This window comes from Ctenopharyngodon idella, chromosome 17, assembly GCF_019924925.1.
Source record: "Ctenopharyngodon idella isolate HZGC_01 chromosome 17, HZGC01, whole genome shotgun sequence".
NCBI classification, from domain to species: domain Eukaryota; kingdom Metazoa; phylum Chordata; class Actinopteri; order Cypriniformes; family Xenocyprididae; genus Ctenopharyngodon; species Ctenopharyngodon idella.
In genome coordinates, this window is record NC_067236.1 from 4,133,498 (window position 1) to 4,161,438 (window position 27,941).

General features: G+C 38.1%; 1 protein-coding gene and 6 non-coding genes across 7 annotated transcripts; all 7 read right to left on the reverse strand.

Annotated features, from left to right (window-relative positions):
• Positions 1–41: 41 nt before the first annotated feature.
• arid4a (AT rich interactive domain 4A (RBP1-like)) lies at positions 42–27,818 on the reverse strand. The gene is made up of 25 exons (XM_051867299.1): positions 26,732–27,818; positions 25,756–25,805; positions 25,286–25,396; positions 23,650–23,715; positions 22,926–23,016; positions 22,717–22,796; positions 22,507–22,601; positions 21,738–21,870; positions 20,021–20,100; positions 19,708–19,784; positions 19,433–19,602; positions 15,755–15,827; positions 15,412–15,506; positions 14,935–15,032; positions 13,929–14,184; positions 12,721–12,989; positions 10,546–10,725; positions 9,972–10,056; positions 9,693–9,882; positions 8,257–8,319; positions 6,559–7,740; positions 6,174–6,278; positions 5,535–5,741; positions 2,563–2,709; positions 42–1,906 (listed from the first exon to the last, which is right to left on the reverse strand). Exons 2-25 carry the CDS (start codon positions 25,759–25,761, stop codon positions 1,803–1,805), a joined length of 3,963 nt encoding a protein of 1,320 aa, XP_051723259.1. The 5' UTR covers positions 25,762–25,805; positions 26,732–27,818; the 3' UTR covers positions 42–1,802.
• LOC127499244 (small nucleolar RNA SNORD53/SNORD92) lies at positions 5,882–5,963 on the reverse strand. The gene has a single exon (XR_007926085.1). It is a non-coding gene; the product is annotated as a small nucleolar RNA SNORD53/SNORD92 (small nucleolar RNA).
• On the reverse strand, positions 9,165–9,246 carry LOC127499241 (small nucleolar RNA SNORD53/SNORD92). The gene has a single exon (XR_007926082.1). It is a non-coding gene; the product is annotated as a small nucleolar RNA SNORD53/SNORD92 (small nucleolar RNA).
• LOC127499243 (small nucleolar RNA SNORD53/SNORD92) lies at positions 10,282–10,363 on the reverse strand. Its single transcript, XR_007926084.1, has one exon. It is a non-coding gene; the product is annotated as a small nucleolar RNA SNORD53/SNORD92 (small nucleolar RNA).
• On the reverse strand, positions 12,443–12,524 carry LOC127499247 (small nucleolar RNA SNORD53/SNORD92). Its single transcript, XR_007926088.1, has one exon. It is a non-coding gene; the product is annotated as a small nucleolar RNA SNORD53/SNORD92 (small nucleolar RNA).
• On the reverse strand, positions 13,716–13,798 carry LOC127499246 (small nucleolar RNA SNORD53/SNORD92). Its single transcript, XR_007926087.1, has one exon. It is a non-coding gene; the product is annotated as a small nucleolar RNA SNORD53/SNORD92 (small nucleolar RNA).
• Positions 14,327–14,408, reverse strand: LOC127499242 (small nucleolar RNA SNORD53/SNORD92). Its single transcript, XR_007926083.1, has one exon. It is a non-coding gene; the product is annotated as a small nucleolar RNA SNORD53/SNORD92 (small nucleolar RNA).
• Positions 27,819–27,941: the final 123 nt, after the last annotated feature.

The window sequence follows — 27,941 nt, forward strand, 5'->3', positions numbered from 1 at the left end:
TGTGAATGTTCAACCAGTTAATAAAGACAAAGAAAAAAGAATAACATTTCTGAATATTTCAAAACTTTATTAGAAATGAGAAGACCTCTTATTTTACATAATGATACAATGGCTTTGCTCAGGAACCTAATGCCTTCATTTCTTCATCCAGGAATCTGTAAATAAACTGCAGTCACAGGAAAGCAAGTTTTCACAATTTCGTCGCAGTGAATTAATCGATGCCTACAGCATAAAATGTTCAACATAGTCATGGGTCATCACTCTAGACAGCTTGGGTTTAGGTTCCTAAATGGTTGATTATATACAGTCTAAAGATGTGCTAATGCTTCTACCAACTTGACATAGAAAAGGAAAATTAATATACAAAGATGTAGTTTAAAAAATAATATAAATCATTTTTACAGTTTGTGTAAAATGTATTTTTCAAATACATGTTTTTTTGAAAGATCTATTTACAAAAGGAACAATCAGTAAGAAACCCCTGGGCTTAACATACTTGTGTGAGAAGCAACTAATTTATTCAATTGGTCAAGAACTCAAAATGAAAATGAGAATAAATGTTTAAATTATAAAGTACCAGGGAAAAAAAAACAAAACAAGAATGGGGAGGAAAAAGCTGGTCACCAATTTCTGGTGTTCCATCAAAGGAGCTTTGGGCCCAAATGGATCAACAAAATGTGGGAAGATGCGGTTTACTGCACAGTAGTTACCCAAATTGTGACGTCACATTCAAAGGTTCAAGATGACCCCACAAACTCATATTCCTTCTACCCCACCGACTGAACTGAATGTGGGACGACTGTGATTCTCATCTTGTAAAAAATACAAAAATGCTGTCCACGGACTGAATAAATATATTTAACAAGTTGCAAGATAATACCTTTATTTTACACAAAAATTTCAGCTCTAGAAATCTTTCATTAAATAACTTCACGGCTGTGATATATACTTTTTGAAATTTTCCATACTAAAATAAAAACTCTGCAATTACATATAAAAAGACAAAATACACTTGCAAAGGAAATTAGTCCACTGAAAACAGTTTTATCTCGTGTTCCACTGTAAACATTTTCAGCTTTTTTTTTTTCCATTTCCATTTTCTTATTTTCTTAAAAAGAGACAACAAAAATAGGTTTTGCATAATTCTCTGTGCTCACATACTAAGATAGAAGTGGAAGACGCCGGCTGCAGTTTTCAGTAAACTACATTCCCTTTTGCAATTGACTTTGTCCTACTTTTCCAAAATAGGGCACTCTGCTGTAACACATGTACTTTGGCAGTTCTGATGGAACAAGCACACTACAATTGACCTTTCTTTGAATAACCATAGCCAGCTGGTTAAGGTGACCATTACCTAGGGATCCGAGACCATTTTCTTACCATGCTCTGATAGAGGAACGTACAATTGATTGACTAGCAGTCCCTGCTGCGCAGAAGCAGTATAAGAGGAGGTCTCTGTTCAGCGTTTGTAGAGAGTGAAGAGAAAAGTGCCGTCGTATTCATTCTGGATGGATAAATCGTAAGCTTTGATTTCATAGATTACATTCAACCCTCACGTAGAGTCCAGTCCGTTCCCTGGTGCCGAGAGTGGTAGCGACAGCGAGCGAGAGGAGGCAGGATCAGTTTACAAAGTGCAGAAGGTGGGAGTGGCCCGATAGGGATCAGAGGAGACGTGGAGGCGGAGGGCAGTCGAGTGCTATTGGCTACTTGCTCTGGCTCGTCAGTATGCGTGTCTCCGTGGAGGCAGCGGGATGCTGAGAAGGCAGAGGTGGAGCGGGGTGGGACGGGGCACGGGCGTGACATCACCTGCACTCAACGGCCACAGTGTTCTGCGTGGGGGAAGCTGAAGACGGGCTCATGCCCGTGTCAGACGAGCCTGATGATGTGGACGCTGTGGTGTGGGACACTGTTGATCAGAAGTCAGAGGTCAATCATTCGCAAAAGACAAGAAATTGAGAAACCCAGACACTCTTTGCATTTGACAAATATTAAAAGGGTTAGTTCACCCAAAAATTTAATTTGTCATCAAGTACTCACTCTCATGTGGTTCCACACCCGTAAGACCTTCGTTCATCTTCGGAACACGAATTGATTTTTTTTTTTTTATTTTTTTTTTTTCAAGAAATTTGAGGGTTTTTTTTGTTTGTTTTTTATCCCCCATAGAAAGCAATGTAATTACTGTCATTCAAGGTCCAGAAAGGTACTGAAGACATCGTTAAAAAAAGTCAACTTGACTACAGTGGTTCAACCTTAATGTTATGAAGTGACGAGAATACTTTTTATGCACAAAAACAAAACAAAAATAACGACTTTAACAATTTCTACTTTTTCACCTAATTTTTTACAACTTTTCTGGACCTTGAATGTGGTAATTACGTTGCTTTCTATGGGGGATAAAAAACCTCAGATTTCATCAACAAAAATCTTAATTTGTGTTCCGAAGATTAACAAAGATCTTATGGGTGTGGAACGATTTGAAGGTAAGTATTTATTATTATTATTAAATTATTAACAATAATTTATTATTATTAAAATGGAGAGAAAAAAAAAAAAAAAACGTACCTTCTCTTTCCTTCTTTTTTAACCTTTTCCGCCTCCTGTCGATGGAAGCCACCTCAGACTTGAGTGACATGTAGTATTTCCTGATTTCCTGTAGCTTCTTTTGCAAGAATGAAATGCGCTCAGTACTTGACATGTTGTCCAGCTCAGCTGTGAAAAACAGAAGCAGGAACCAGTCAGGAGAGGACGTAAAGTTCATAAAAAAAAAAAAAAAAAAAAAAAAAAAAAAAAAAAAAATTATATATAAAAATAAATAAAAAATTCATATGAGATGACAGACATTTCAGCTACAACTGCATGGATGGGCATTAGGACTAGAACAAGAGACATCTGGGTATAGAAGAATTTCCCAAGATTTAAAATGAGCTATTGTATCTTATTTACATTAATCTGATATAGAAATCGATCTGTATTACACATCAACAGTTAAATTGCACACGGTAATAGTAAAACTTTATGGACCAATTGCAGCTCAATGGTATAATGACCATATAATTATTTCTCAGTCTCTTTATCAGAATATAACCAGAAAATACAGAAAATGTGTATGCTATATATATATATATATATATATATATATCTCTCCAAAAGTATTGGGACACCCCTCCAAATCATTGAATTCAGGTGTTCCAATCACTTTCATGGCCACAGGTGTATAAAATCAAGCACCTAGGCATGCAGACTGCTTCTACAAACATTTGTGAAAGAATGGGTCGCTCTCAGGAGCTCAGTGAATTCAATTGTGGTACCATGAAAGGTTGCCACCTGTGCAATAAGTCCATTTGTGAAATTTCCTCACTACTAAATATTCCACGGTCAACTGTTAGTGGTATCATAAAGTGGAAGCAATTGGGAACAACAGCAACTCAGCCACAAAGTGGTAGGCCACATAAAAATCACAGATGCTGAGGCGCACAGTGTGCAGAAGTCACCAACTTTCACTCCAAACTTCATGTGGCCTTCAGATTAGCTCAAGAACAGTGCGTAGAGAGCTTCATGGAATGGGTTTCCATGGCCGAGCAGCTGCATCCAAGCCTTACATCACCAAGTGCAATGCAAAGTGTCGGATGCAGTGGTGTAAAGCACGCCACCACTGGACTCTAGAGCAGTGGAGACGTGTTCTCTGGAGTGATGAATCACGCTTCTCTGTCTGGCAATCCGATGGACGAGTCTGGGCTTGGCGGTTGCCAGGAGAACGGTACTTGCCTGACTGCATTGTGCCAAGTGTAAAGTTTGGTGGAGGGGGGATTATGGTGTGGGGTTGTTTTCCAGGGGTTGGGCTTGGCCCCGGGCCCTTAGTTCCAGTGAAAGGAACTCTTAATGCTTCAGCATACCAAGGCATTTTGGACAATTTCATGCTCCCAACTTTGTGGGAACAGTTTGGGGATGGACCCTTCCTGTTCCAACATGACTGCACACCAGTGCACAAAGCAAGGTCCATAAAGACATGGATGAGCGAGTTTTTATGAAACGAGATATGGGGGTGCTTAATATCTGATTTTACATAGATGTACTGGTTCTCTCCCAATAGGTTAATATACAGCCTATTATGATAATGCTGTAAATAAAAATGTGAAAAGAAAGAAGCTTTTAATAAATATTTTTAATGTGCGTGAATAAATCCAACCACCCCTGTGACAAAAAAAAAAAAAAAAAAAAAACCCGCAAGATGCAAGTTGTGCCAACAGCTCACATCCTACCACTCAACAAAGACAAACACTGCGGCGCGCCTCTGCCGGCCAACGTTAACAAGTTGACTAGCGCACTATTTGAAAAGACTCAAATGGACACATGCAGATCGCGTGAAAGACTGGATTTTTTTCTCTCAATCAGGTAGGGTACAAGTGATTGCAAAACATTTCAGCCGGTTCTAATTTGATTTTTGAATACTGTGAATGTTTAGCTAAAAAGACTGCCACTCCAGTTTAGCGTTTGTCTCTGCAGTTAAAAAGACAAAGTTGACAATTCTGGCTATACTTTCGTTATTTTAATAATTTCTTTAATTTTAATTTATTTATTGATCACTGAGTTATCTAATTTAACTATTTGTGGCTTGTGTTTTGAATATATGTTCCCCTGCACTTTAGGCATTTTGCACTTGTGACTCATTTTTTTAAAAATTATTTTTATTTATTACAACAGTATATTCTGTTCTAATTCAATTCTGTAAATTAATTTTTGATTGTTTTTTGGTGCATCGATGTTGCGCTGTAGATTAGTTAAAGCCTGCTTGCACAGGCAATTTAGCCAATTTAATTTGATTTGCTGACATGTAAAATGCATATCTATCTGCAGTGTGGCCTTTCTGCAGTTATTTATATATACTTTTAAGGTTTACTGATCCAAAATGTTTTTATTTAATTTCTTCTATATCTTTGTGTGGTGTTCTGTACATCGTCCCAGAATGTTTATCCACATTGCCTTTCATTTCAGTCAAAAATCATTGTCAGTTTCACTTGACAAGCAGTTTGGTCGCTTTATTAGAAAGTTGTTTCTCTGTGCTGTGTGTTAAAGAAAATAAAAGTTGTCTTAAGGCGCGGGTTCATTTTCCGCGTCCCACTCCATCTCGTGCACAGTTGAGTGCACGAGACTTTCAAAGTAGCCTATACTCCTTTGGCCTTAAGCGCGGAAAGAGTTCGTGCGCACTTTCAAGCATGCATGCATTATATATATATTATTTATTTATTTATTTATTTATTGTTTTTCCTCTGTCTGTATCGTAATAAAGACCAAAAAATAAATATGAATGGTCAGTAAAACATTGCTACAACAACAAAGCTGGTGGTGGCCTAAGACTTTTGCACAGTACTGTATAAATCAAGTTTTTTTATATAGCCTGCATTGTGTCAATTGCCAGCACACTGCCTCATATTAAGCTGCTACAATGAGAACGTGTCTACATCTGAAGTCAGCAAAGCATGAGAAGCCACAACCAAAATGTGTCAAATTAACTTTGGAAAAGTTCTCAAACTCACTCAACTGGCAGGACCACTTGTATGTGCGGGGGGAAGGGATGGATTGCTTCTCTTTGTGCTTGTCTTTTTCCATGTCTTTACTGTTGGGAGAAACCAGACCGGGCGATCGAGAAAGCTTCTGGCTCTTGGGTAGGCTGGAGTGCTTGACTGGGGTTAGCTTATTAGAGCTGTCCATGGCAGACAGGTCCTCACTGTCACTACTGTGACCTGGAGATATACAGAGAGACGGTCAATGTTAAAACGGACTCAAATCTGATCAAATTAGCAGACCAAGACAAACAATACACTTCACACACAGTTAAAACTAAAATTTTACTAAAAGTTGAACACGAGAATTGAAGCAGAGGTTAATCAGACAGCCAAGAGAAGTGTAACATCACATGACATCAGCAGAGTTAGCGAAACCATTCTCTGGTATCATCATATTTGACCCCGTTCTTTTTTCACTAACCTTCAATTTTCACATAAATTCAATAGTCACTGAAAAATAACAGAATAAACCTAACCTTCTAGGATGTATATAAAAAAAAAAAAATTAAGTATCAGTTATAGCATACAACTAACAGAAGAAAATAAGACTAACTTGGACAGCAATCTATAAATGCTTTCAAAGCTTTTAAAACCCTTCAAAACACTCACCTGCTCCATTCTTCTCTGTTTTACAAACCGCGCTTGAACGTTTCTGGCTGCGTTTTTGCTTCTTGGCCGACGAGACAGTAGTGCAATCCAATAACCTCTTTTGACCTGAAAATTCAGATTAGCAACCAAACAGATAAGAAAAACCTGAACAAGGATGATCAAGCAGTCAAAAAAAATCATCACCATAAAAATAATGCAAATCTAGTAATGGACAATATATTGCTGATCATATCAGCATCAGGCAACAGTAATGTTTTTTTTTACCAGTCTAAGGCCAATATTCATGTCTTATTTTTCCACCCAGTTCAAACAGTTTACTCTCTAATGCCAGATTTCAAAAATCAACCACTGGTATTATCTAAATGTGCATCAAGCTTTAACTTACCTCTGTCCTTTCCATCTCGATCCTGCAGTGAGATGCTAGAATTGCTCGAACTTGCACTAGCATCAAAGCTATGAGTTGACTCGTTCTCCCCGAGACCCTCCTGTGACTCTGCTACACTGTCCACTTCGATTGTGGCGTCACTCTCACCCTTAGTGCTGTGTGATTCATCCGGGCTGGGGGCAGAAGATGGGGAAAACAGACGTTGAGGTCCCACTGCAACCAGAACATGAGGAAGGTGGTCAGAAGGCTCCAGAGGCTGAGGCTCAGGCTGAGCTTTCTCTTCCTCTATCATTTTCAGTAACTCTTCACCAGAGGGTTTCTCCTTCTCCTCTGGATCGTCAAGGTCCACTTCATGGCAGACCAGCGCCTCTGGGCCAATTTGAGGCATCATTTCCTCATTTGTGGCTGTTGTTGGATCCTCCAGCTCTGGGCATGGAGGTTCTACCTTGAGGTGCACCTCTCTGGTAAGAGCAGGCATCTCCGATTTCATCTCAATATCTTTGCTTGGAGATGATAGTGTTGGAGTAGGGGGTTCCTCAGGTTTCTGCACTACCTCGGCCCTCTTCTCAGGCTCAGGTTTGTTCTCTATCAGTGGCGTTTTAACTGGAGAAAGCGTTTTGGGTTCTTCTTTTCTGTCCAGGCGAATTTTCTTTTCCGGCGTTCGCTGTTCAGTGATTTTGCGTTTCACTGCGTTGCTTCGCTCTGGAGGCCAGATGTCCTCTGTTGCGGAGTCTGTGTCTGAGCCAGCTGTCTCAGCCAGCTTTAATTTCTCTGCAGGACTGTTATGTGGCATTTCCTGGGATTTCTTCACAGGCCGTGGAGGTGTGGAGGGTTCCTCTGTCTCTGTGTGATTAGTAGTGGCAGGTGTTTGTGTCTCTGATCCTGGTTCTCTCAAACGAGGCTTCTTTGCTCTTGGTTTTGGAGATCCATCATCAGACTCAACAGGGAGCCGGGATGCATCTTCCTCAGATTTACTCTCACTCTCCTTGAAGTTGGGCATCTCTTGTGGGCTGCTGGGTAGTTCAGGCTCAGTCTGCGCAGGTTCTGGCATTGTGTTCTCCTCCGAGAGATCCTCAGCTGCCTCTTGTATTGCTGTCGGGGGTGGATCAGTTCTCTCTGTCCACTCCAGCTTCTTCTCAGGAGATTCCTCACACTCGCTATCATCCGAGGAGTTCCCTGAATCTAAAAATGTGAACAAAAAAAAAGAAAATACAAGCATGAAAGTTAACCAACATAAAGTTGTAAATTATACTAAACTAAATATGCACAGATGTATTGGACAAGATAAGTAATTATCTATGCTCTCTGAGCCAACACACACCAGGAAAAATAAAAAATAAAAATCAGCTGGATTAGAACCAAAGTTTCCAAAAGGGGGAAGGAAAAAGGCATTGGACAGATGTGAAGTGAAGTGATGAAGACAGCTTACACAATTTCACGTGACTCTTTAAGCCCTGCAGTTCAGTATGAGCTCACTGGTTTGTATTTGTCTGTCATATACAAATTATTAGCACTTTATTTTCCATATTATAGCTGACCTTTCATTTATATTGAGAAACTTAGTTCTAAAACAACAACTAAAGAACACAATCCTTTAAATTTCCTTCAAAGCAAGATGGCAGAAAAAAAAAAAAAAAACAATCAATTTCAGCATGTGTTGTTTTCCTACTGACTCAAAATGATGTGAGCTGCTCCTACCATTAGATCCTCTATCAGAATCATACATCCCAGAAGTTCTCCTTGTTCGCCGACGAGGGGTACCTATACAAATATTTTAAAAAGTTAAAAGCATGAGGTCATGGGTTTGATTCACAGGGAGTAAACATACTAGCAAAATGTATACCTTGAAAGCACTGCAAGATGCTTTAGACAAAAACATCTACCCAAATGCATAAATGTAAGTGTAACTTATAACAGTAGTAATGTTAAACAAAACCCACCAAGCCATTAATCTTACCACAGAAACAAGAATTTTTGTCATTAAATGGCAAAAGGCTAGCTTCTGTGGCTGCGTTTACATTGGCACAAAAAAAAAAAAATAAATAAAAAAAAAATTATCCGATTTTTTTTTACTCTCATCTGACAAGAATTTGTTGCACACATGTAAACAAAGATCCACACAAGATCCGATTTTTCGCATCTGTTCTGAGCCACTACACATCCGATATCTGGGCATCTGACCTGCATCTAAATACGCAATTCCCTTTTGAATTCCAAGCCACCACAAGGTGAGGGCGACACGTTTGCCCACAAAGATAGCTTTTTAATGTTGTATTATAAAGCAGACGTGATGTATGCCCTCGCACTAAAACTCACAGCTTTTTTATTGAGGTGGAAACAGAATTGTGCACAAAGAAACATTCAGGAGCATAGAAACTGGTTTTTAACCTCTGCCCCGTGAATTTTATAAATAAAATTTTCCTACTGAAAGTTACATAATATATATAATACTCAGTCTTCACAAACCATTCGGACACTTTCAAATGAACACTGGACATTTAACGCATGCTGTCTGAGAGTTCAGAAATCTAGCCAATGAAATCTCAAATTTTGGAATCTATAATGGAAACAGGTCTATTATAACAAATGTGAAATTGAAGCAGAGGTAAATCAGACAGCCAAGAGAAGTGTGACATCATATGACATCAGTCAAGTTAGCGAAACCATTCTCTGGTATCATCATATTTGACCCCATTCTCATAAACAAGCCTTCAATTTTCAATATGACTGGGGAGTATATACAATATTCATTATATTCATTATATTTCTCAGTAATGAGGTGATAACTTAAACAATGCTTAAACAAGCTTCACTACTACATACAGACACACTCAGGTATTGCGCTCTCTCTCTCATTAATTCATTCTAATAAATGTAATCTTACTGCGCTACTTTATTCCAGCAGAATTCTAGATCTATCGTGCCGTAGATAATATAACAAACGAAAATTAGTTATTTTTCGGTCTATATCTGTTCAGTCAGATTTTGCGCTGCAAACATCCATAACAGCTTTTAACTTATCCATGCTGGCAAATAATCGTTGCCACCTGATGTGAAATTTTATAAATAATTTTAGTACGAAGCTACAATATCACACAAGTTATTCACACATCTTTTGACATGGACAGTCTTACCCTCTCCATTTGGCAGGGCAGAGGCATCTGAGGGCCGTGAGTTCTTGCTGCTGGATCGACCCTCGCTGCTGGGGGTCTTGGACAGACTTCGAGAGGTACTGGGAGGGGTGGATTTAAGTGGAGGACGACCTCGCCGTATCCCCAGTTTGGCCTTATCCTCCTCTTTCTCCTTCTCTCCATCTTCTTTATTCTGTGGTGAAGGAGAGCACAAAAATATTTTTTCCCCCAAGGTTCTCAAAAGATAAGTCTTGTTTTTGTTTAAGATAGATTGTCACTTACCTTCATTTTTTTCTTTTGTTTTCTTTTTGTTCCACCCTTATCACCAGGCCATATTATTCGATCTGCCTTGACCCATTCATCATATCTGTTACAGAGACAAAATAGCCTCTTGAATAAGATTGTCATCACATACAAGGTGAACAATAAATAATCCATTCAGTCTTTAAAACCATTCGGACACTTTCAAATGAACACTGGACATTTAACACATGCTGTCTGAGAGTTCAGAAATCTAACCAATGAAATCTCATATTTTGGAATCTATAATGGTAACAGGTCTATTATAACAAATATGAAACTGAAGCAGAGGTAAATCAGACAGCCAAGAGAAGTATGACATCACATGACATCAGTCAAGTTAGCGAAACCATTCTCTGGTATCATCATCTTTGACCCCATTCTCATAAACAAGCCTTCAATTTTCAATACGACTGGATAGTATATACAATATTTATCATATATTTGCGAGCAAAATCCAGCCATAATGTTCTCATGCACCCAAGTCATTATTTACCAAGTACAGTCCTTTCAAATAAAATGAAAAGTCAAAAAGTCAGTCACATTAACGCCTCACCTCACGTTCCAGCCGTAGTAGTGCACCAGGTAAAGAATCTCTCCATTATCAGTCTCTGTGTTTCTGATGTTAGCTTCATAGATCTTCTGTGTCTTCCCCTTGCCGTATTTCACTTTGACTTTAGTACCGGTCAAAGAGTGCTCTGAGTCCTCACAGCCGTCATCCTCCTCCCTCTCATCACTGTCAAACAAACACAAATGATTCATAAATGCTCTTCACCCACAGAGATTTATTTATTTTTTTAAACAGGACCAATAGGATAATATCATGGAAAACAGAACCTTTATTGTTCTTCTGAAGTAAGAGTTTAATGCACTCTGCAATCCACTGTTCCGGTGCAAATATAAACATGACAGGGCGAAATGGCGCACGCTCACAGCTAGCGTTTAAGGCAGTTTCACACGGGACACTGCAGTCATGAATGTCTAGTTCATTTTCAAAGAGAATGCCTTTTTGCATTCCACTGTGCTGTTGCATGCAAGTAGTGTTTGACAATTGCGCTTGCATCTTTCTCAGCATCTTGCACAGAACGTTAAACCACAGCACTCAAGTTAGAAGTTCTTCAACTTTTAAAAAACATGCCTCTAGAAAATTAGATATAGCAGCAGATATGGCCAGTTGACGCATCTGTGCCTTTGTTCATATGGACATCTAACTGCTAAGCAGGGTTTGTGTTTTCAGCAATAGTGTGCACCCTTACTTTACTGAGAAAAGAAGGTCAGGGAAAAATATGTAGATGGAAAATCTCCATATAAGTGCCTTTTGTGCATTTGCAGGCGTTTTTTGTTTTTTCTACTTGTTATTTTGCACTTTTTTGTTAAAAAAGGTTTATTATTTATTCAACATTATTATTCTTTTTTGATACTTCAATTCCAGTATCTAATTATTCTTAAGAGTACAATTCATTGTCATTTGAAAATGTGTTGGCCTTCTTACATTATTATGCTGTTATATTTTGATTATATATTCATTGGCATAAAATGGTCTTTAAATGATAATAATATTGCATATCGCAATTATTTCTGGGACAATATATCGCCCAAATAAATTAGTTATCATGACAGGCCTATTTAAGCGTATTCTCTTCGTTAGGATGGTGATTTAGCAACTGTTCCCGTGTCAAGTATGTTTCATTCATAATGTTTCTCCTTTAATCTGAAATAAAATGTCATACCGTACTGTCCCTCATAACCAGTAGTATAACAAACTTATAAGCAAGCTTAATTGTTATATACTAGTTTGACATAACAAGAAAACAGAAAGATTTGTGTAGGCTGTCAAAATACTCCCTCATCTTGCTGTTCTTCCGAGAGAACATTTCTCTGAACACTTCTCTGAACACGGTCCAGATATACACTTTTCAAAATATTAATTTTGAAAAGTAACATTAACATGATGGTAATTTAAACGTAGCCTTTGTAAAAATATAAAGCAAAACATTAAATGTGGGAAAAAAAAAAAAAAAAAAAGCCACAACAGTAAACAACTAGTATTCCCAAATCGACTAGCAGCACCATCGTTTAATCGAATAGTCGACTAGCCTCGCACATCCCTAGTTCCAACACAACCACATTAACATACAAATAGAGCTGTCATGATAACCACAATATAGTAATACCACAATACTGACAAGAAAACCACAGAGGAGTGCAAGCATCTGCCACAACCACGATGTTCACATTTTTTTTTTTTCATAAGGCTATACCATTCTTGTTTTACACTTCTTGCATGTGTATTGAATGTTAAATAAGTTAATAATGATAACAAGAGTGAAGATTTTTTCCCACCAACTGACTCTTGAAAAATATGGCCCCTTTCAAAGGAATGTCTCTAAGAAAAGTCTAAGCTTCAAATTTACTAAGGAATTAACACCATTCCTTCTGTTTAAACGCAGAGGTTAATCAGACAGCCAAGAGAAGTGTGACATCACATGAGATCAGTCATGCAAGCGAAACCATTCTCTCGTATCATCATTTTTGACTCTGCTGGAACAGGTTCAATTCCAAAGTTTCAAGCCTAATCACATGCATGACAGTTTTCTAATCAAATGCTCCACAAAAGAGTCATTCAGTTTAAATGACATTTGGTACGACATTACAGGACTAATAAATCATAAATCGGTTCATCAGGACAGCCAAACATTTAACAGGTTAAGCATAGATGTTGTTGACATACCGGTCCCTAAGTCTGGATCTCTCGCCATCTTCCTCCTCATCGTCATCATCCTCCTGTTCTTCGTCATCAGTATCTTTATCAGACTCATCGAGGCGGCGACTGCGGCGTTTCCCAGGGGTTTCCCCATCAGATTTCTCCTTTTGTTCCTCTCCGCCGTTTTCTCCTCCAACTCGTGTCTCCTCCTTTTTCTTCTCCTCCTTTAATTTCTCCTGCTTCACAGACTCCCTCATTTCTACTTTCACAGGGGTCACCGTACACCGCCGCCGGCCCTGAGTCGTCACAGACATACAAGATATTTTAGTTAGTTTCTAACTAGAAAATTGAAGGAAAAAAAAAAAATTCTAAATTAAAAAGGGAAGCTCCCTACACAAAACCAGTTAACTGAATGTCACGTTCTATAATAAGAAAACCTATGATAATATCTTAACATTCTAGAACTGATATAATCATTTAATTACGCTCACATGAGCAGCACAATAAACACCTTGGTAATAATTGTAGCATAATGAAATGCTTTAGTAAATGACAATGCTTACATGTTCAAAATTTAACATTTTAAAAGAATAGTTCAAAAGTTTTAAATACTTCACAAGTACACAGGTAAGAATGAGGTTTGATAGTTTGTATATTTAAACAAATAACATCATAAAAAGCACCTCAAAAGTGGTCCATACAAGTCATGTGCTGTATTCTGAGTCCTCCAAAGATAGCTGATAACTTTGTGAGAAAAATGTTGAAATTGACATTTTTTCAATGAAAGTCTTGCTTGACAGTTATGGTCAGCATTCACTTTCATTGTATGGAATTAGGCAGCTTGGACAAATTACTAATTTCTCCTTTTGTGTTCCACAGAAGGAAGTAATAGTTTTCGAAAGACATGAGTTTTTTTTTTTTTTTATCTTTGAGAGAACTATTCCTTTAAATGCAGGATGTTTACTGGTTTAAAAAACCTAAATAACAGACATGCTCTCAAAATCAATTTAAAGTCAAAGAGGCGGATCAGACAGCCAAGAGAAGTGTATCATCACATGACATCAGGTCATGAAAGCGAAACCATTCTCTAGTATCATCATGTGCGTTTCCTCCAACTCATTCAAGGACAAAAACACTTTGAATGCAAGTATTATTGCTGTGCAGCTGGCAGGTCATTGAGCATGAAAATGCCACATCCTGAGAGCAGCACAACAGACAGACAGACAGACACTCACCCTGGGCGAGCAGATATCTTTGCGTCCTTTTTCACTCTCAGCATCTGACTCATCAGCATCTGCCGCAGGTTTGTCCTCGCTGGTTCCAGGCTCCGCTGTAACCTGCTGCATCATCTCGTCTGTGTCTTCACTCTCTTTTTTCACAGCCTTAACGCTCTGTGCTTCCGGCTGGCTGTCTGGCCGCGGCTCGTTGTGGTGCACAGTCCTGAATTGGATCTGAGCTGAGCGGCAGTATTCCTCAAATCCGTACAGGTACCTGAGGTTCAGGTCAAAGGATGAGTAAACGTTATAATTTATCACCAACAAACTTAACTATTAAAAGACACATTCTGGGTTGATGTTCTGAAAAGTCTTGTACATGCATATGTTTTTTTTTTTTTTTTAACTCAAGAAGAGGTTAAATCAGACAGCCAAGAGAAATGTAACATCACATGACATCAGTCAATTTAGCGAAACCATTCTCTAGTATCATCATATTTGACCCCATTCTCTTATAACATGCTTTCAATTTTCACAAGGGCTTGGTTTATTTTATTTTTTTATCTGGCCATTACATGAGTTGACAGATTGAATATTACTTTGTCCTGTCAGGGTTAGTGAGGAATTTATCATACCCGTTTCATACAACTGTTATTGGTATACCTTAGGAATGACGTAGTAGCATATCTGAAATGTTTATTTGTGGTACTGGATACATGCCTGCTAGACATTCATTTGAAAGTTTATTTAATGTAAACATGCTTTTTGTTCATGTGTTTACACTGAAAGATGGGTCAAAAATAGGGTGTTGTAATCAGAAGCATGCAACAGATCCAGTCCATAAACATCAAGTTGAAAATAACCCAGAATATTTCTTGAAAAAAAAAAAAAAATCATAGAAGTGCAGCAAAAGTCACCTTTGAAAGTGGAAAATTGTCTCCATTTGCCAACGCCACAAAAAGAACACTGGCTGCTGAATAAACAAATATAGTCCTGTACAGCAGGAATTGTGAGAGCATGCACTTACTTTTTGTAAGCCGTTTTCACATTGTACGAAGCAGCAGAGTTCAGAACAGGGATGCCAAGATCCATGTAGATCTGTTTCCAAATAGATCCGCTCTCAATCTAAAAAACAAAATAAACCATTTCATTTCACAAGCCTTTTTGATGACTGAAAGCGCTAATTCTTGCTGCACAGAGTTGGTGGTGTCATGCACATCTGTCTACCGCACCCAGGGATCAAACAGCTTAGAGAAACATGACATCACTTGAACAAGCACAACCGTTTTCCCAATTATCACCACTCCAAACTCCCAAATATAATTACCCTCAATAACAATCACAGAACATGTATTTGATAAACAAGGAATTTTTCAACTCATTTCAGCTCTGTGAACGCCATAAATTCAATCAGTGGTTAGTTTCGCTTCATATTTTTGGCAAAGTCTCACTTCCCACTTGCCGAGTACAATAAACAGATGGTGGGAACACTAAGAACACTCACATTGTCACAGCCTCCGTGAATATGCACTAGTCGGAAGAGCTTGAAGAGGTTGAGATCCTTGTAGCCAAGCACTGGAGGTTTGTTAATTGGAGTCCCTGGAAAAAAAGCAAAGGTGCAGAGAAGCGTTAAACTGAAAATGTGCCCTGCAGAACTGGTCATGAGATAATATGAAAAAATAAATAAAAATATAATTTGAGCTTTTGAGGCCACACACACACACAAAGACTATAAAAGACATCCACCATGATATACACTATTTATCTGTCCTTATGAAGAATACTAATCCTCATTTAATTTTTTCCCAGTAGTGATTACAACTCAACTGGTGATGTGCAGGCATTACCTCTGTCCTCCATGAACTTGTAAAGCTGCTGTAGAAAGTGGTCCCTTTCCTCTGGGTCTGGCTCATCATCAGGCTGATTAAGAGAAAGAAAGTACAACATATGAATTTGAAGTTTGCCAAGTGTGGAATTATCTTGCCATCTTTTTTAAATCTCAGTTCACATAACCAACAAAAAGTAGTTTGCTCAGTGCATATCTAATCAATCATTGCCTTAGGGTCAATTACCAATTGTGAGGAATTTAGCAATTCTGATTCTGGTTCCTTAACGACTTTTAACAATTCTTTTGCTAAATTAAGAGGAACAAATATCGGAGAAAATAAATGCAATTCTTATTTACGGACTTTTAAAGTGTGGCATAAATATATTCAAACATAATTAGTCCAATTTTACTCATCTAGCTTATTTCTTTTTATAAAATATCACTTATCAGAAACAAAAATTCTGCTGTGGTGTGTATCTTAAATTACACGTTTGTCATAAGAACAACAAGTCCGTAATTACACCAATTTAAGTCTCACTAGCATTACACAACACCCGTGAAGTTGTCAGAGTTGGACATGACTGAAAGAGAGTGAGTCAGATTAATATAATCAACCACTCCTACCGATTCATAAGTGTTTTTGATTTATTGAAAAGAACCAACTCATAAAATTAATTTGTTTCTGAATGGGATTACACTGGCTGCGTATGAGATACACAAAATATAAACGTTTTTACATGTGTCTTCCACATTACACAAAGAATGCATATTCAAGAAGAAGGGCTGGGGATATGACCCAAAAAAACAAAAAAAAAACAAAAAAAAAAAAACAAACAAACATATCTTATTTTTATACTTTTTTTTTTTCTATTTGGTAAAAAAAAAAAAAAATAAAAAAAAAAAAGTTATCACATATTGCCCAATGTTGTCCTACAAACAATTTTCATATTGAAGGCTATGAAAACAAATATAGAGAATATAACTTGTATGCTGTATATTATGTGCAAAAAAAGGGTTAAAAATCGCATTACATTTACATTGTAACAACACTACAATCTAAAAACAAAAGTAAAGCAGAAGTTAGAATTTTATTAAAAAAAAAAAAAAATAATAAAAACGAAAGTACAGACTAAATGTTAACTGGTAAGAGGAACACATTCACTCATCTGAGCTTAGTAATTATAATAGCCTAGATTTGTTTACCCAATTGCAAGTCACAGTTACTGCTATAATAAAAATGCACTTACATGTAGGTTTAAAATTGTAAATATGGCACATTAAATGTCAATTTCACATCAAATTCTTCAGCAAAATGTACATTTTAGTCAGACTTAGTCAGGCATTCCTATTCTATTGCACTCCATCTTTCCGCAAGTTCACTGAAGTCTGAAGTTTAGCCGAGACTCGCTTGCATAAAGCCCCAGGTATACTTCACTTTCCGCACCCGGACGCGCCTCACGAGCAGTCGGATGCGTGCGGATGACCGAGTTCGACACATTCGCAGTACATTTGTTTTTCTATACTCTTTACCAGACATTGTGTCATCAACGGGACATTCGCTGGCCAGGATCAGAGGACAAAATAGTGCATCCACCATTGCAACATAGTGCAGAACACACACCAAGAGAACAGGAATCAAAAACGATGGAGAAGTTAAGCTTCTGAGCCTCTTACTCGTCTTGTTTTTGAATCGCTCTTTACACACTCTTCTTCGGCGACTGTACATTGTGCTCAGTACTGTGCATATTGCCACTTAGTGGACTCTTCTTGTCCTGCTTGCGCATGCGCTGTTGCACGTGCACCGTCCGCGCAGTCTCGAAATTTGGGCTGCATGCGGACGGGGTGTGCGGCTGGCCGCGAGCACAAAAAAAAAAAAAAAAAAATTTCACTATAATAGTCCAAATACTTGCGCTGCTGTCTTGACATTTTGTCATTTTCCCCCCCCTTTTTTTTCCAGATGCCCCTGCATAGACGTTGTGCTGTTGTGGTAGGCCTATGCCATTTCAATCCCACACTTTAGACCGGGCTTAATATTTTTGTAATAACGGCTGATTTTCAGCATGCCTGCCATCACTGGGGATGACCCAAAGACACACACACACACATATATATATATATATAAAGACGGTGCACTCGTATTATTATGAATGAGAGAAAGTATAATACGTAATATGGCGGAATAAGTCCCACCTTCTAAATAAGAGCCAATTGCCGATTGGTAAAGTCATCTGCCGTAAAGAGGCCGTTGTGATCACTGTTGTGAGATATCATTGGTGATTTCAAATATGAAAATTAAATCAAAAGCTTGGCAAAGAATTTGATGTTTCCCCATTCAAAACGATAGGAGCTGCACTTGTATGCCCGAGAGGCATTTCAAAGATGGCCGCCGAGTGAAATGACTCAAAAACGGCACAATGAATCACGCCGTTCCAGCCCTACTGTATATCAATATAAATGGTATTCCCTTATCCTGTATCGTTTATAGGATAAATACCGTACAAACTCGCCCAGCCCTATCAAGAACTATATGCTCAAGCAAACATAAAATATCAAGATAACATGAATATTAAATCAAGCACGTGAGGACTTTATTGCCTGAATCTTGAAATCAAATATGGATTTGTTTTACGATCTCTTTATGAACTTTTGGAAGCAACAAAGTGGTAGTTGTGTGGACTTTCAATGGAGGGACAGAAATCTCTCAGATTTGATTTAAAATATCTTTATTTGCGTTTTGAAGATGAACACAAGTCTTGCGGGTGTAGAACAACATGGTGCGGCAATGACAATTTTTTTTTCATGTTTGGGTGAACTAACCCTTTTAAGACTGAGGAGTCGGCAACCCACTAACCAGTTGATTTTAAAAATATGTAGTTGCACATTCTTAGTCTAAACAGAATCCTAGTCCAGGCTTTCTAAAGACACAATTCGTTAAAAAGAAAAACAACCCATCACTTCCAACAAATGTTTCCACTTATCTTTTCACATGCTGGCCTTATAATTGTGCAACGTGCCCGACCTTCTCCAGCGAGGAGAGAAGACTCTTTGAGATGAGCTCAGCCCTGCCCACCATCAGAACTGGCACACCTCCACTGTTCCTCAGCCAATCCCGCAGCCTTTTCACAACCAAAGGAACGAGCAGTTGCTATGGGAACATGTCGGAAAACCAAGCAAATGGCCATTTGTCCAAACTCGGAGAGCAGGAAGAATGAGACATTGTTGTCCGAAGCCTGGGGGCTTTCCCACATGCTGAGACCATTCAGTGGGCTTAATCAAGGTGTACGAGAACATGAGATGTAAAGGGCCGATGGAATGTCTTCACAAATCAACAAATACCAACACTGGGGTCTCTCAGTCGACATTGGTCTTGAATGCCCTCATATTGCTTCAGTAAGCCTGGTGCCCAGCTCTGGCAGCCCCTTTAATCAGAGCAATCACTGCAAAACTACATGCCAATTACTGAGACCAAGAAACAAGGGTCCAAGCAAGAGCATAAACTAAAATACCATAAGTAAATAAATAACCTCCTCTCACAATTTTGAAAGACAAGACTGCAATTTTCCAACACCATCAACTTCTGAATATGTCAGCAACACAACTAACTTTTCTCAACATTTGACAAATCGCTTTTAAAGGAAAACTTGTTTCTGGGACAAAACAAAGAATTGGAAATGACAAGGAAATACTGGAGTCTTACTTCCTCTGGTTCTGGCTCCTTCTCCTCCTCCTCCTCACCCTCTTTGCCTTCACCATCTTCATCAACATCATCTTCATCACTGCTGGAGGATTCAAGAATCTCACTCAAGTCCACTTTCCAGGTTCCAGGGACCTGTCTGGCCTTTAGAAAGAGCTGTGCTGCTTCAAACCCTGGTAACAGAGAAAATACAGAAACAAGAAAGAGAGCATGAGAGATCAGACTGTGACCTGGAAACAGTCAAGTCAATACAGGTCAGCTGAGCTTGGGTCTTGTACCTTTCTTGAGAGAGTACTCAGGTTTGGAGAGAGTGTCAATGCTTACTTCCTGAACATCTTTGCGTGCCACGGTGTGACTGCAGAACAAAAACAGTGATAAATCAGAAAGAGAATAACAACAACAACAACATGAACATGTTTCTTCCTCTATTAAAGAAAATTTATAGGCACATTAAAAAGCAAAACATCTGTATTAAAAATCCTTTGAAACGGTTTAACAAGCAAAGCCATCAAACATGAAATAAAGGCTACAAAGTTAATTTGGACTTCATGGGGTTTGTAAATGTCAAAGCTACTTTTCAATGCTACTCACAATTTGGAATCAGCAAATGATCTCACTAAACATTGGTCCTTTTTGACAGTTAGGTCATCATTGCAGCTTGGAGATATCACCTTTAAAGAGGAAGAAAATATTAAAGATTTTCAAGTGAAAACAGCAAGTCTTTACCTGTACAGAAGTACTCCAATCAATTATCTTAATATTAGAACTGCGAGTCTTCAGAGTCTTCAGTCTTCATTGACACATTAAATCAGAAAGATCTTAATCCTTTCCCCGCCAGCATTTTATTTTTAAAAAAGTTGCCAGTCAGCGCGCTTGTCAAAGATCGGTTTCAGATCGATGATCAAAACATAGGCAGAGTACATCGAGTCCATCAACACCCTCAAAGCTGGCAGTCATATACCTCTTCCTGGGTTCCACATTTCATTCGGTAACGTTAGGCAGTTTTGATTAGATATGCTGTTTAAGGTTTGATGATGTGTTAGTTTACGTGTGCATAAGCAATGCTTCTATTGCTTGTTTCTGCTTCTTCACTTGTTTTTTTTTTTTATCCGGAGATTCTGTACTATTTTAGATGCATAATAGTGCCTCCTACCGTATAACAGTGAAAAAATGGATTGCCGGAAAATTCCGGGATATAGTTAATGAATAAAATCATATCGTTTGCAATAACTTTTTAAAAGTTCAATTCATAACCTTTGCAACCACCAAAACAAACTGCAACAAGTACTTTCCAACAGAAGCAATACAACATCTCTAGACTCTTAAACTCTTCTTTAAATATATTCTCATTTTGTTTCAAACCAATATAGTTTTTGTGCATTTTTTTTTTTTTTTTTTTTTTAAACAGAGCACGAACTTTTCCATACAACAATTTCAAACACTAACATCATCAGCAAACAACTTTCAGTCTGTTCCCCACACAAATAAATCAGATGAGTTCAGAAGACCACTCTCACAAGTCATAGAGAGTATATTTATACTAATTTGTTGGTCCGGCTACACTTTATTTTAAGGTGACGTAGTTACATTGTACTTACTCCAGTAAGTACTGAGTAATATTAATTAACTACATGTACTTACAGACAGAAGTTACGGTTTAGGATTAGTTACTTGTAATTATGCATAATTTACTGTTATTACTATAGTAAGTACATGTAGTAATGTGTAACTACGTCACCTTAAAATAAAGTGTTATCGTTGGTTCTACAACCTGTCACTATGAACTGATGTTGTATGGAAAAGCGGCATGAAGATTTTGCAAATATTCTTTTTGTTCCAAGGAAAGAAAAAAAAAAACAAAAAATAGCAACGTTCAGGCTTGAAGGCAAGTACATAATGACAATTTTCAGAAATGTAGTTATTCCATGCCTGACAGTAGCTATGTTTCCACCCAAAGTAGCAAATATAACTTATGCGGAAAATTGGAATATCGCATAAAACATTTGCGAATAAAGCAGCATTTCCATCCAGCAAGACGAAGAGAACAACATCGATACTTCCTAATAAACTGGCACCAAATATCACTAAGAAAAATGTAAATTTACTGCAGTAGGAGAAGCCACTTTGGGTCTTTTTTTGCATATAATAAATTACACAAAACGCAATAAACCCGGTCATGTTAACTTGTTTTCGGAGGCGGATGAAAAAAATGTGCATAAAAATAGGTGGATGGAAACATAGCTAGTTTCTCTAGCTTGTTTTAAAATCCAAAACTTAAAAGAGGTTTGTAAATGAATCAATGACTCACCAAGACGTAGTGGCAGGAATCACTATCGGACCCACTCTGAATACAGGCCACTTTCCCCAAAAGGTCATCATTAAGCCTTCTCCTATCATCGTCATCATCTTCACTCGATGAAGACTCCTTCTCATCTTCTGCACTGCATTTCATCAAACAGAGCACTAATGTTTGAAACATGCTCCATTTTTACATTAAAACACTGATCAGAAAATGCATGTAGGAAAATAAATAAAAAAGAAACTGGGGGGAAGAAACAGGTAGAATAATGTTCATTCCAGCTTAAAATCCAACTGGAAATCATCAGTTTAAACACTGACTGAGGATGTTGTGCTTTCCTTAATTAAATTAAGCATGTTTGTTATTTGTTAGGATCCAAGTGTAACAAATTGAGGGCACACACACACACACACACACACACACACACACAACAAAAAAAAAAAAAAAAAAAAAAAAAAAAAAAGTACTATAACAAACTCTTATGAATTTAGCCATTGCACTTATACATCAGAGGTTATTTACATACAGAAGTCTTAAAGGTACCTTAGCAACAGCCTGATTAACATTTATTAAAAAAAAAAAAAAAAAAAAAAAAACATTTAAAGAAAGAAAGGGGGAAAATTATCATACAAAACTAGTTTAGTACTGTTTTGGGTGCAAGAAGCTATGATGTGGACTTGTAAACTGTGAGGAATATGACCAATTAAACAGAGAAATATCTTGATTTATACTTCATACATATAGATAGCACAAAGAGGAAAGGACTATAAATACTCACACTGCCTGAGAAGACCTTCTACCTCGATTCGTCTTCTTTCCAATGACTGGAGTGCCAAAGTGCTCTGGGTTAGTAAGGGGTAGTTGGTCCAAAGTCTGTTACAGAAAAAAAAAAAAAAAAAAAAAAAAAAAAAAGAGAAAACCAGGGAAAAGTGTTAAACAAGACACACGAGGCAGACAACACCTCACACAATTTATTTTTTTCATTTACCTCACTTTCTGCAAAATGTCTTTCGCCTTTAAGACACAGTGAAGTTCTTCTAAGGGTTTTCTCATCTCCATCATCAAAAACTGCAATGAAAAAAACGAACTTTGAAATGCAAATGACAAGTTTAGTTTACTGAAGAACAATTATAAGGCCTAAGAGTGGTCCTATAAGTGCAATTCTAGGGAGATTTAGTCAGCCGTATCTGTACGTACCCACAGTGTACCAGCTGGCATCCGTGAGTTTGCTGATGACAGCTTCGCTAAGTCCACCCTCTGGGCTCTTCACTTCCACTGTTGAGCCAACCTGAGACCAGAGATATAGAACACATCATTGCACTACCTAACTTTTTGTGACACAAATAGGAAACAATTCAAACATAGTGTTTAGTTAAAAAAAAACATTAACGACTTTTCTCGTTTTAGAATTAAACATTCAGTAAGTTTACATGCACCCTTAGAATGGGATTTTGGCAATATCGCGATTAAACTTTACCTTATGTAAACGCAATACTTCGATCAAACAAATGCGATTAAGCATTCCAGTACGTCCAGTATGTTGAATTTGATGCGAGTAGATTAAAACAAAGGCAGATAACATGCATACTGTATGCCTATCTGAGTGTAGTATAACCATGCTTATTACCGAATAATCAGAGTAATAAAAATTGCACATAAACTGGAGTGACAAGTTCTGCTCGTGTCACGTAAATATCTTTCTGCGATCAAGACCTTACTCTGATTATGAGAAATAAATCACATTATTGGTGCAAATGTAAATGTAGTGATTGTCTATTAGCTACAGTATAAGGCACTTTTGCCTCATAATTAAGAGTGCTCAAGGTGCTCGGTTTCTTTAAACAATATTCCAGCCATAACCATAAGTTAATTTTCTCAGTTCACTCTGCATTAACAAAATGCATTAAAAAAAGTCTCTTACCCTTAAGGGTCCTTTGACTTGGTCATCTTGGACAACTTGTGAGGTGCTGTCTCCTTTAAGCACAACCTGCAAACAAAAACAGTACAAAATATAGAAAGAGCACCAGAGCATGATGGTGAGAGTGACATGGATGCTAAGACAGTAAACTTGCAGCTCAGTGAAGGCAAAGTAATCTGGTTGTGTAACAGACGGCATGTTCTTTATGATCTCTCTCAAACAAGCTTCTTAGAGAGCGCCTACATACAATGTCAAGAGGAACTGTTTCCTTGCAGACAAACTAGAGAATGTGAAACACAAACTTTAGAAATGTGTCACTCTGTTTTACTCAAGGCTGTCGTGTTTAACTTAGTTAAAAATACAAGAACCACCACAAACCAAGACCTTGAGAGAAAACAAAACATTGATGACGTACAATAAGGTCTTGCAAAAATGCCAGTGTGTGGATTAACCCTAAAACAACATACTTATGATTGGTAGGTGCTGATCCAAATTAAGCCATTTGTAAGCTTATCGTTAGACTACTATATCTGAAAAGATGGACGTTCTGCACAGCTGATGTTTGAATAGTCTGCAGAGCTAGTTCACAAAGCAGGATTATTAGGTGTTTCTCCTTGGCCCTGCTAAGTTACTGAAGCTTGCGGTGTAAAATGCACCAAACACTTCTGCATAAAAGCAACATAACCCTTTTACAGTAACAAATCTCTGCATTGTCACCAGCAGAAAATGACACTTGGAAAACTTTGTTTATACAACTATGTCATCTGACACTGGCTTGACAGATAAGATGCAAGCCACATGTGAAAAGTGAAAAAGTTCAGAGTGCACCCTTTTTTTTTTCTTTTTTTTTTAAACTAATACATAGAGCTCAAAGATGATTGTTAGCTGACAACACACATCAAGGACTATTTAAAAGGGGCAAAGTTTTGAAAGTATACATTTCAAAGTGATACAGCAAATCTCAACTGCTTGATGTTTATGCTATCGCAAAATGTAAACAATATGATTGCCGGGCGATATACTTAAATTTGTATATATAGTACATCAAACTTTATCCTTATGTAAAGCTATATATATTATATAGCAAACCTCAACTACTTGACTGTTTACGTCATTGCAAAATGTAAACTATATCATTAAAGTCGTCATGAAATCAAAATTGACCCTATTTACTTTGTTAGTGCATATTCCTAGTCTTGTGTTGAACAATTAATCCGTGCAAGTTAACACACAGAAAAAAAAAAAATTGTTTGTCGTGGTAATCTTTAATAAAAATCTGAAAAGTTACTTCCGGTCTGGAATGGCATTCCTTCTCTGATTACGTCAGTTTGACGGCCTTGGGTTGAAAACGCTTAAACCACTCCTCTCCAACCGTTAGTCTGCTATGAGCGAGAGATGGAGAGGAGGAGCGCTAAAGTAAAACCCTGCCCTCTATTCCATTTCACTTGGAAATACGTCACAACACTGGAGAAAAGTCGTTTGCAACTTCCGGTTCACGGGGACTTTAAATTGCAACTATAAGGAATTAAGATATTATAAACATTAACCTCATGATTTGCTGTAAAGCTGCTTTGAAAATGTGTATTGTGAAAATAAAATTGACTTGACTTTACAAGATGAATGCACAGATTAAACGTACCTTAACTTTCACCATACGTTTAACAGTCTTAATTTTTGCCTCACAGAAGGCACCGCGGTACTTCGCGCTCACATCCGTCCCCACAGTCAGGTAGGCAGGTTCATCTGCTACCTGTGAACAGTAAATATTAGTAAGGTGCATAGACATATTCGTACCAACACTTACTCTCTGCATGGTTACGGTTATAAAAAGCCTGAGCAATAACATCTAATAATACTTTAAGCAGCATTGAATTATTTAAGAATTACTTTAAGTACTTTAAAAACAGCACTTAAGTGTTATGAAAAGTACTATTTTGGTTTGTCTGACTTCCTCAAACATTGAACAACTAAGCTTCTCTGATAATCCCTGATCAGTTATTCTACAAAAAAACCCATCCATATGTGATTTATTCATTGAAGTGTTTTGTTCCAGATGCTTGCTGGGCTTCATTTAGGGAGGCGTCGCCTATCAGAACTGCAGAGACTCACCTTCATCTTGATGGCTATTTGAGGGAGTCCAGCTCGATTGGTTTTGACTGCTGAAACAGAACAACACACGCAGAAAGAAACAGTCACGATCTGGCGCCATGTGCTCAAAAACGTGTCATATGTATGTGTGTGAAGAATTTGACAGCACAACACAAACACACAGAACAGAGAAAATGCTAAAGCAGCTAACGCAGCTAGCCACTTCTCGTCCTCATCCCTTTCGAAATGATCAAATAAACAAGACCAACCCATCAAAACAAAGCCTTAACTGCCTCACCGTGACTTTACCTCCAATTTGAGCCACTTACGATGTATTGATGATGTAAAAACAAAGCACGGAGTCACTGAAGCAAAACATAACCCCTTCAAACCCTGCGTGTTTCCTTCCCGCTTCACTCACTGTGTGTGTGTGTGTGTGTGTGTCACGTCGCCATCATAGCTCACACACCGTCCTGCACCATGTCAGCCCCTCCACCATCCACTAAGCCCCGATTTCCCTCACTTAACACTGTATTTACCGAAGTATCTGAGTTCGAAGAACGTCGAACTGACAGTTATTACGGTTATTGACGCCTGTCAATTAAATTGTGACGGTTGAGCTAAATATAGTGAAGCTGTTATGGCGATTTAAATAGTTCTTCGGGTTAGTTCCGCAACAATATGTGAGGCGACTTTTCCTTTCAGACTGAGTTACAAGTTTTTGAATATAAAGTGGTCGGCTTTGAGTGGTTAGTTTAAGTAAAAGTCGTCGGGTAAAACCTGTGAGAAAACAAACCGACTAGATGTGACTATGCTCTGCCATTCAATTTTTTCTCTTCGTCGCCTAAATACCTTCGCTGGAAACCACGGGAAAACGGCAAATATGACTGGATTACTTTCAGACTAGCGGGTTTAAATGAGACAGATGTGAATATACGTGTCTAACGACGCGAAATCGGTGTTTGAATGTTGTGTGGAAATATATATGTGTACTTACATGCTCCTATATGACTGCTTCAGCTCAGCATTCGACTAGGTTGCAAAGGCATAGGCGAAATAACAAGCTGTTGAGCTGAGGTTGTGTTTCTCGGATCCCTATTGGCTGCCGGGGCCACTGTGGGCAAATTCAGAGCATTGCAAATGGCTGACTGCTAAGCGAAATTCTATTTGCTAGACTGAAGCGCGAAACCTGATTGCTGAGTACGAAAGCGGCGCTGGGAATAGCGCTTTCTCATTGGTGTTCTTTGAGTCGCACTCTTTGCGAATACAACAAATCCATCCTGGTCTCCGATTGGTTACACGTTTCCTGTTCTGCGTTGTCCACGGTTCTGATTGATCGAATTGACTCAGAAGCGTCCCGTCTGCGAAGCCCATTGGCTGGAAGGATGTATGGGAACGGAGCTTCATTTCAGAGGGAAAGCCTCAGCTCAGTCTGCGCATGTCGAAGCGAAGAGAACGTTCGCCATTTTGTACCCAACGTAATTATTTTCGCATTCTGGACTCGGAGCCCGTGAGATTTCGCGGTGAGCCCCGTGACTGTTTTTTGCTTGCTTTTCTAGTCAGATCGAATAACTTCAGCATCGATATAACTTACATTTGTTCTTTATGTGATTTGTATTACAAATATTTTACCAATAAACAGTTTTAATGCGGTCGTGTAGAAAAGGTCAATTGAAGGCAACGGTAATGGCGTCTTTATGTCGTTGCTGTAGAGAGCGTCTGGCGTCATGGGCTTGGTGACCACGTGACCGGAACAGAGCGTTACAGTAAGCATGTGTGTCACGTTAAATACTTTTTCAGTGACACCTGGGTGTATTAGATGGTCACTGACATGATTATTTTACTCAGACATGATATTGAAGCATGATTCAGAATCAGAAACGCGATTGAATAGTATTTTAACTGGGTGTTTTAAGGATTAAAATGTTTATGATGGATATTAAAGACTGTTTGATTCAGTGTTGATATACTTAAGCGACTGGACCAGTAGAATCTTATGTTTATGGTGTTATTAAGTGGCGTTTTAATGTATAAACAGGGTCAGAAAATAATCTGTATTTGTGCAATGTTTGTGTACTTTATATGTGTATTGTGTTTTAATCAATAAATCTGTCAGTTTGTCTATACATTAATCATCTTGTAAATTAATCTGTCAGCACACATTACATAATACATGTATAGGACCGTTTCTAAAGCAACATTCAAAC

Bases quoted from the DNA above. Each gene is read 5' to 3' on its own strand.
- arid4a (XM_051867299.1), bottom strand. The intron at 23,716-25,285 runs GTACGTTTAATC...TTTTGTTTGCAG, and splicing joins AACGTATGGTGAAAGTTAAG to GTTGTGCTTAAAGGAGACAG. The intron at 19,603-19,707 runs GTACAAGACCCA...CTCTGTTACCAG, and splicing joins TGAGTACTCTCTCAAGAAAG to GGTTTGAAGCAGCACAGCTC.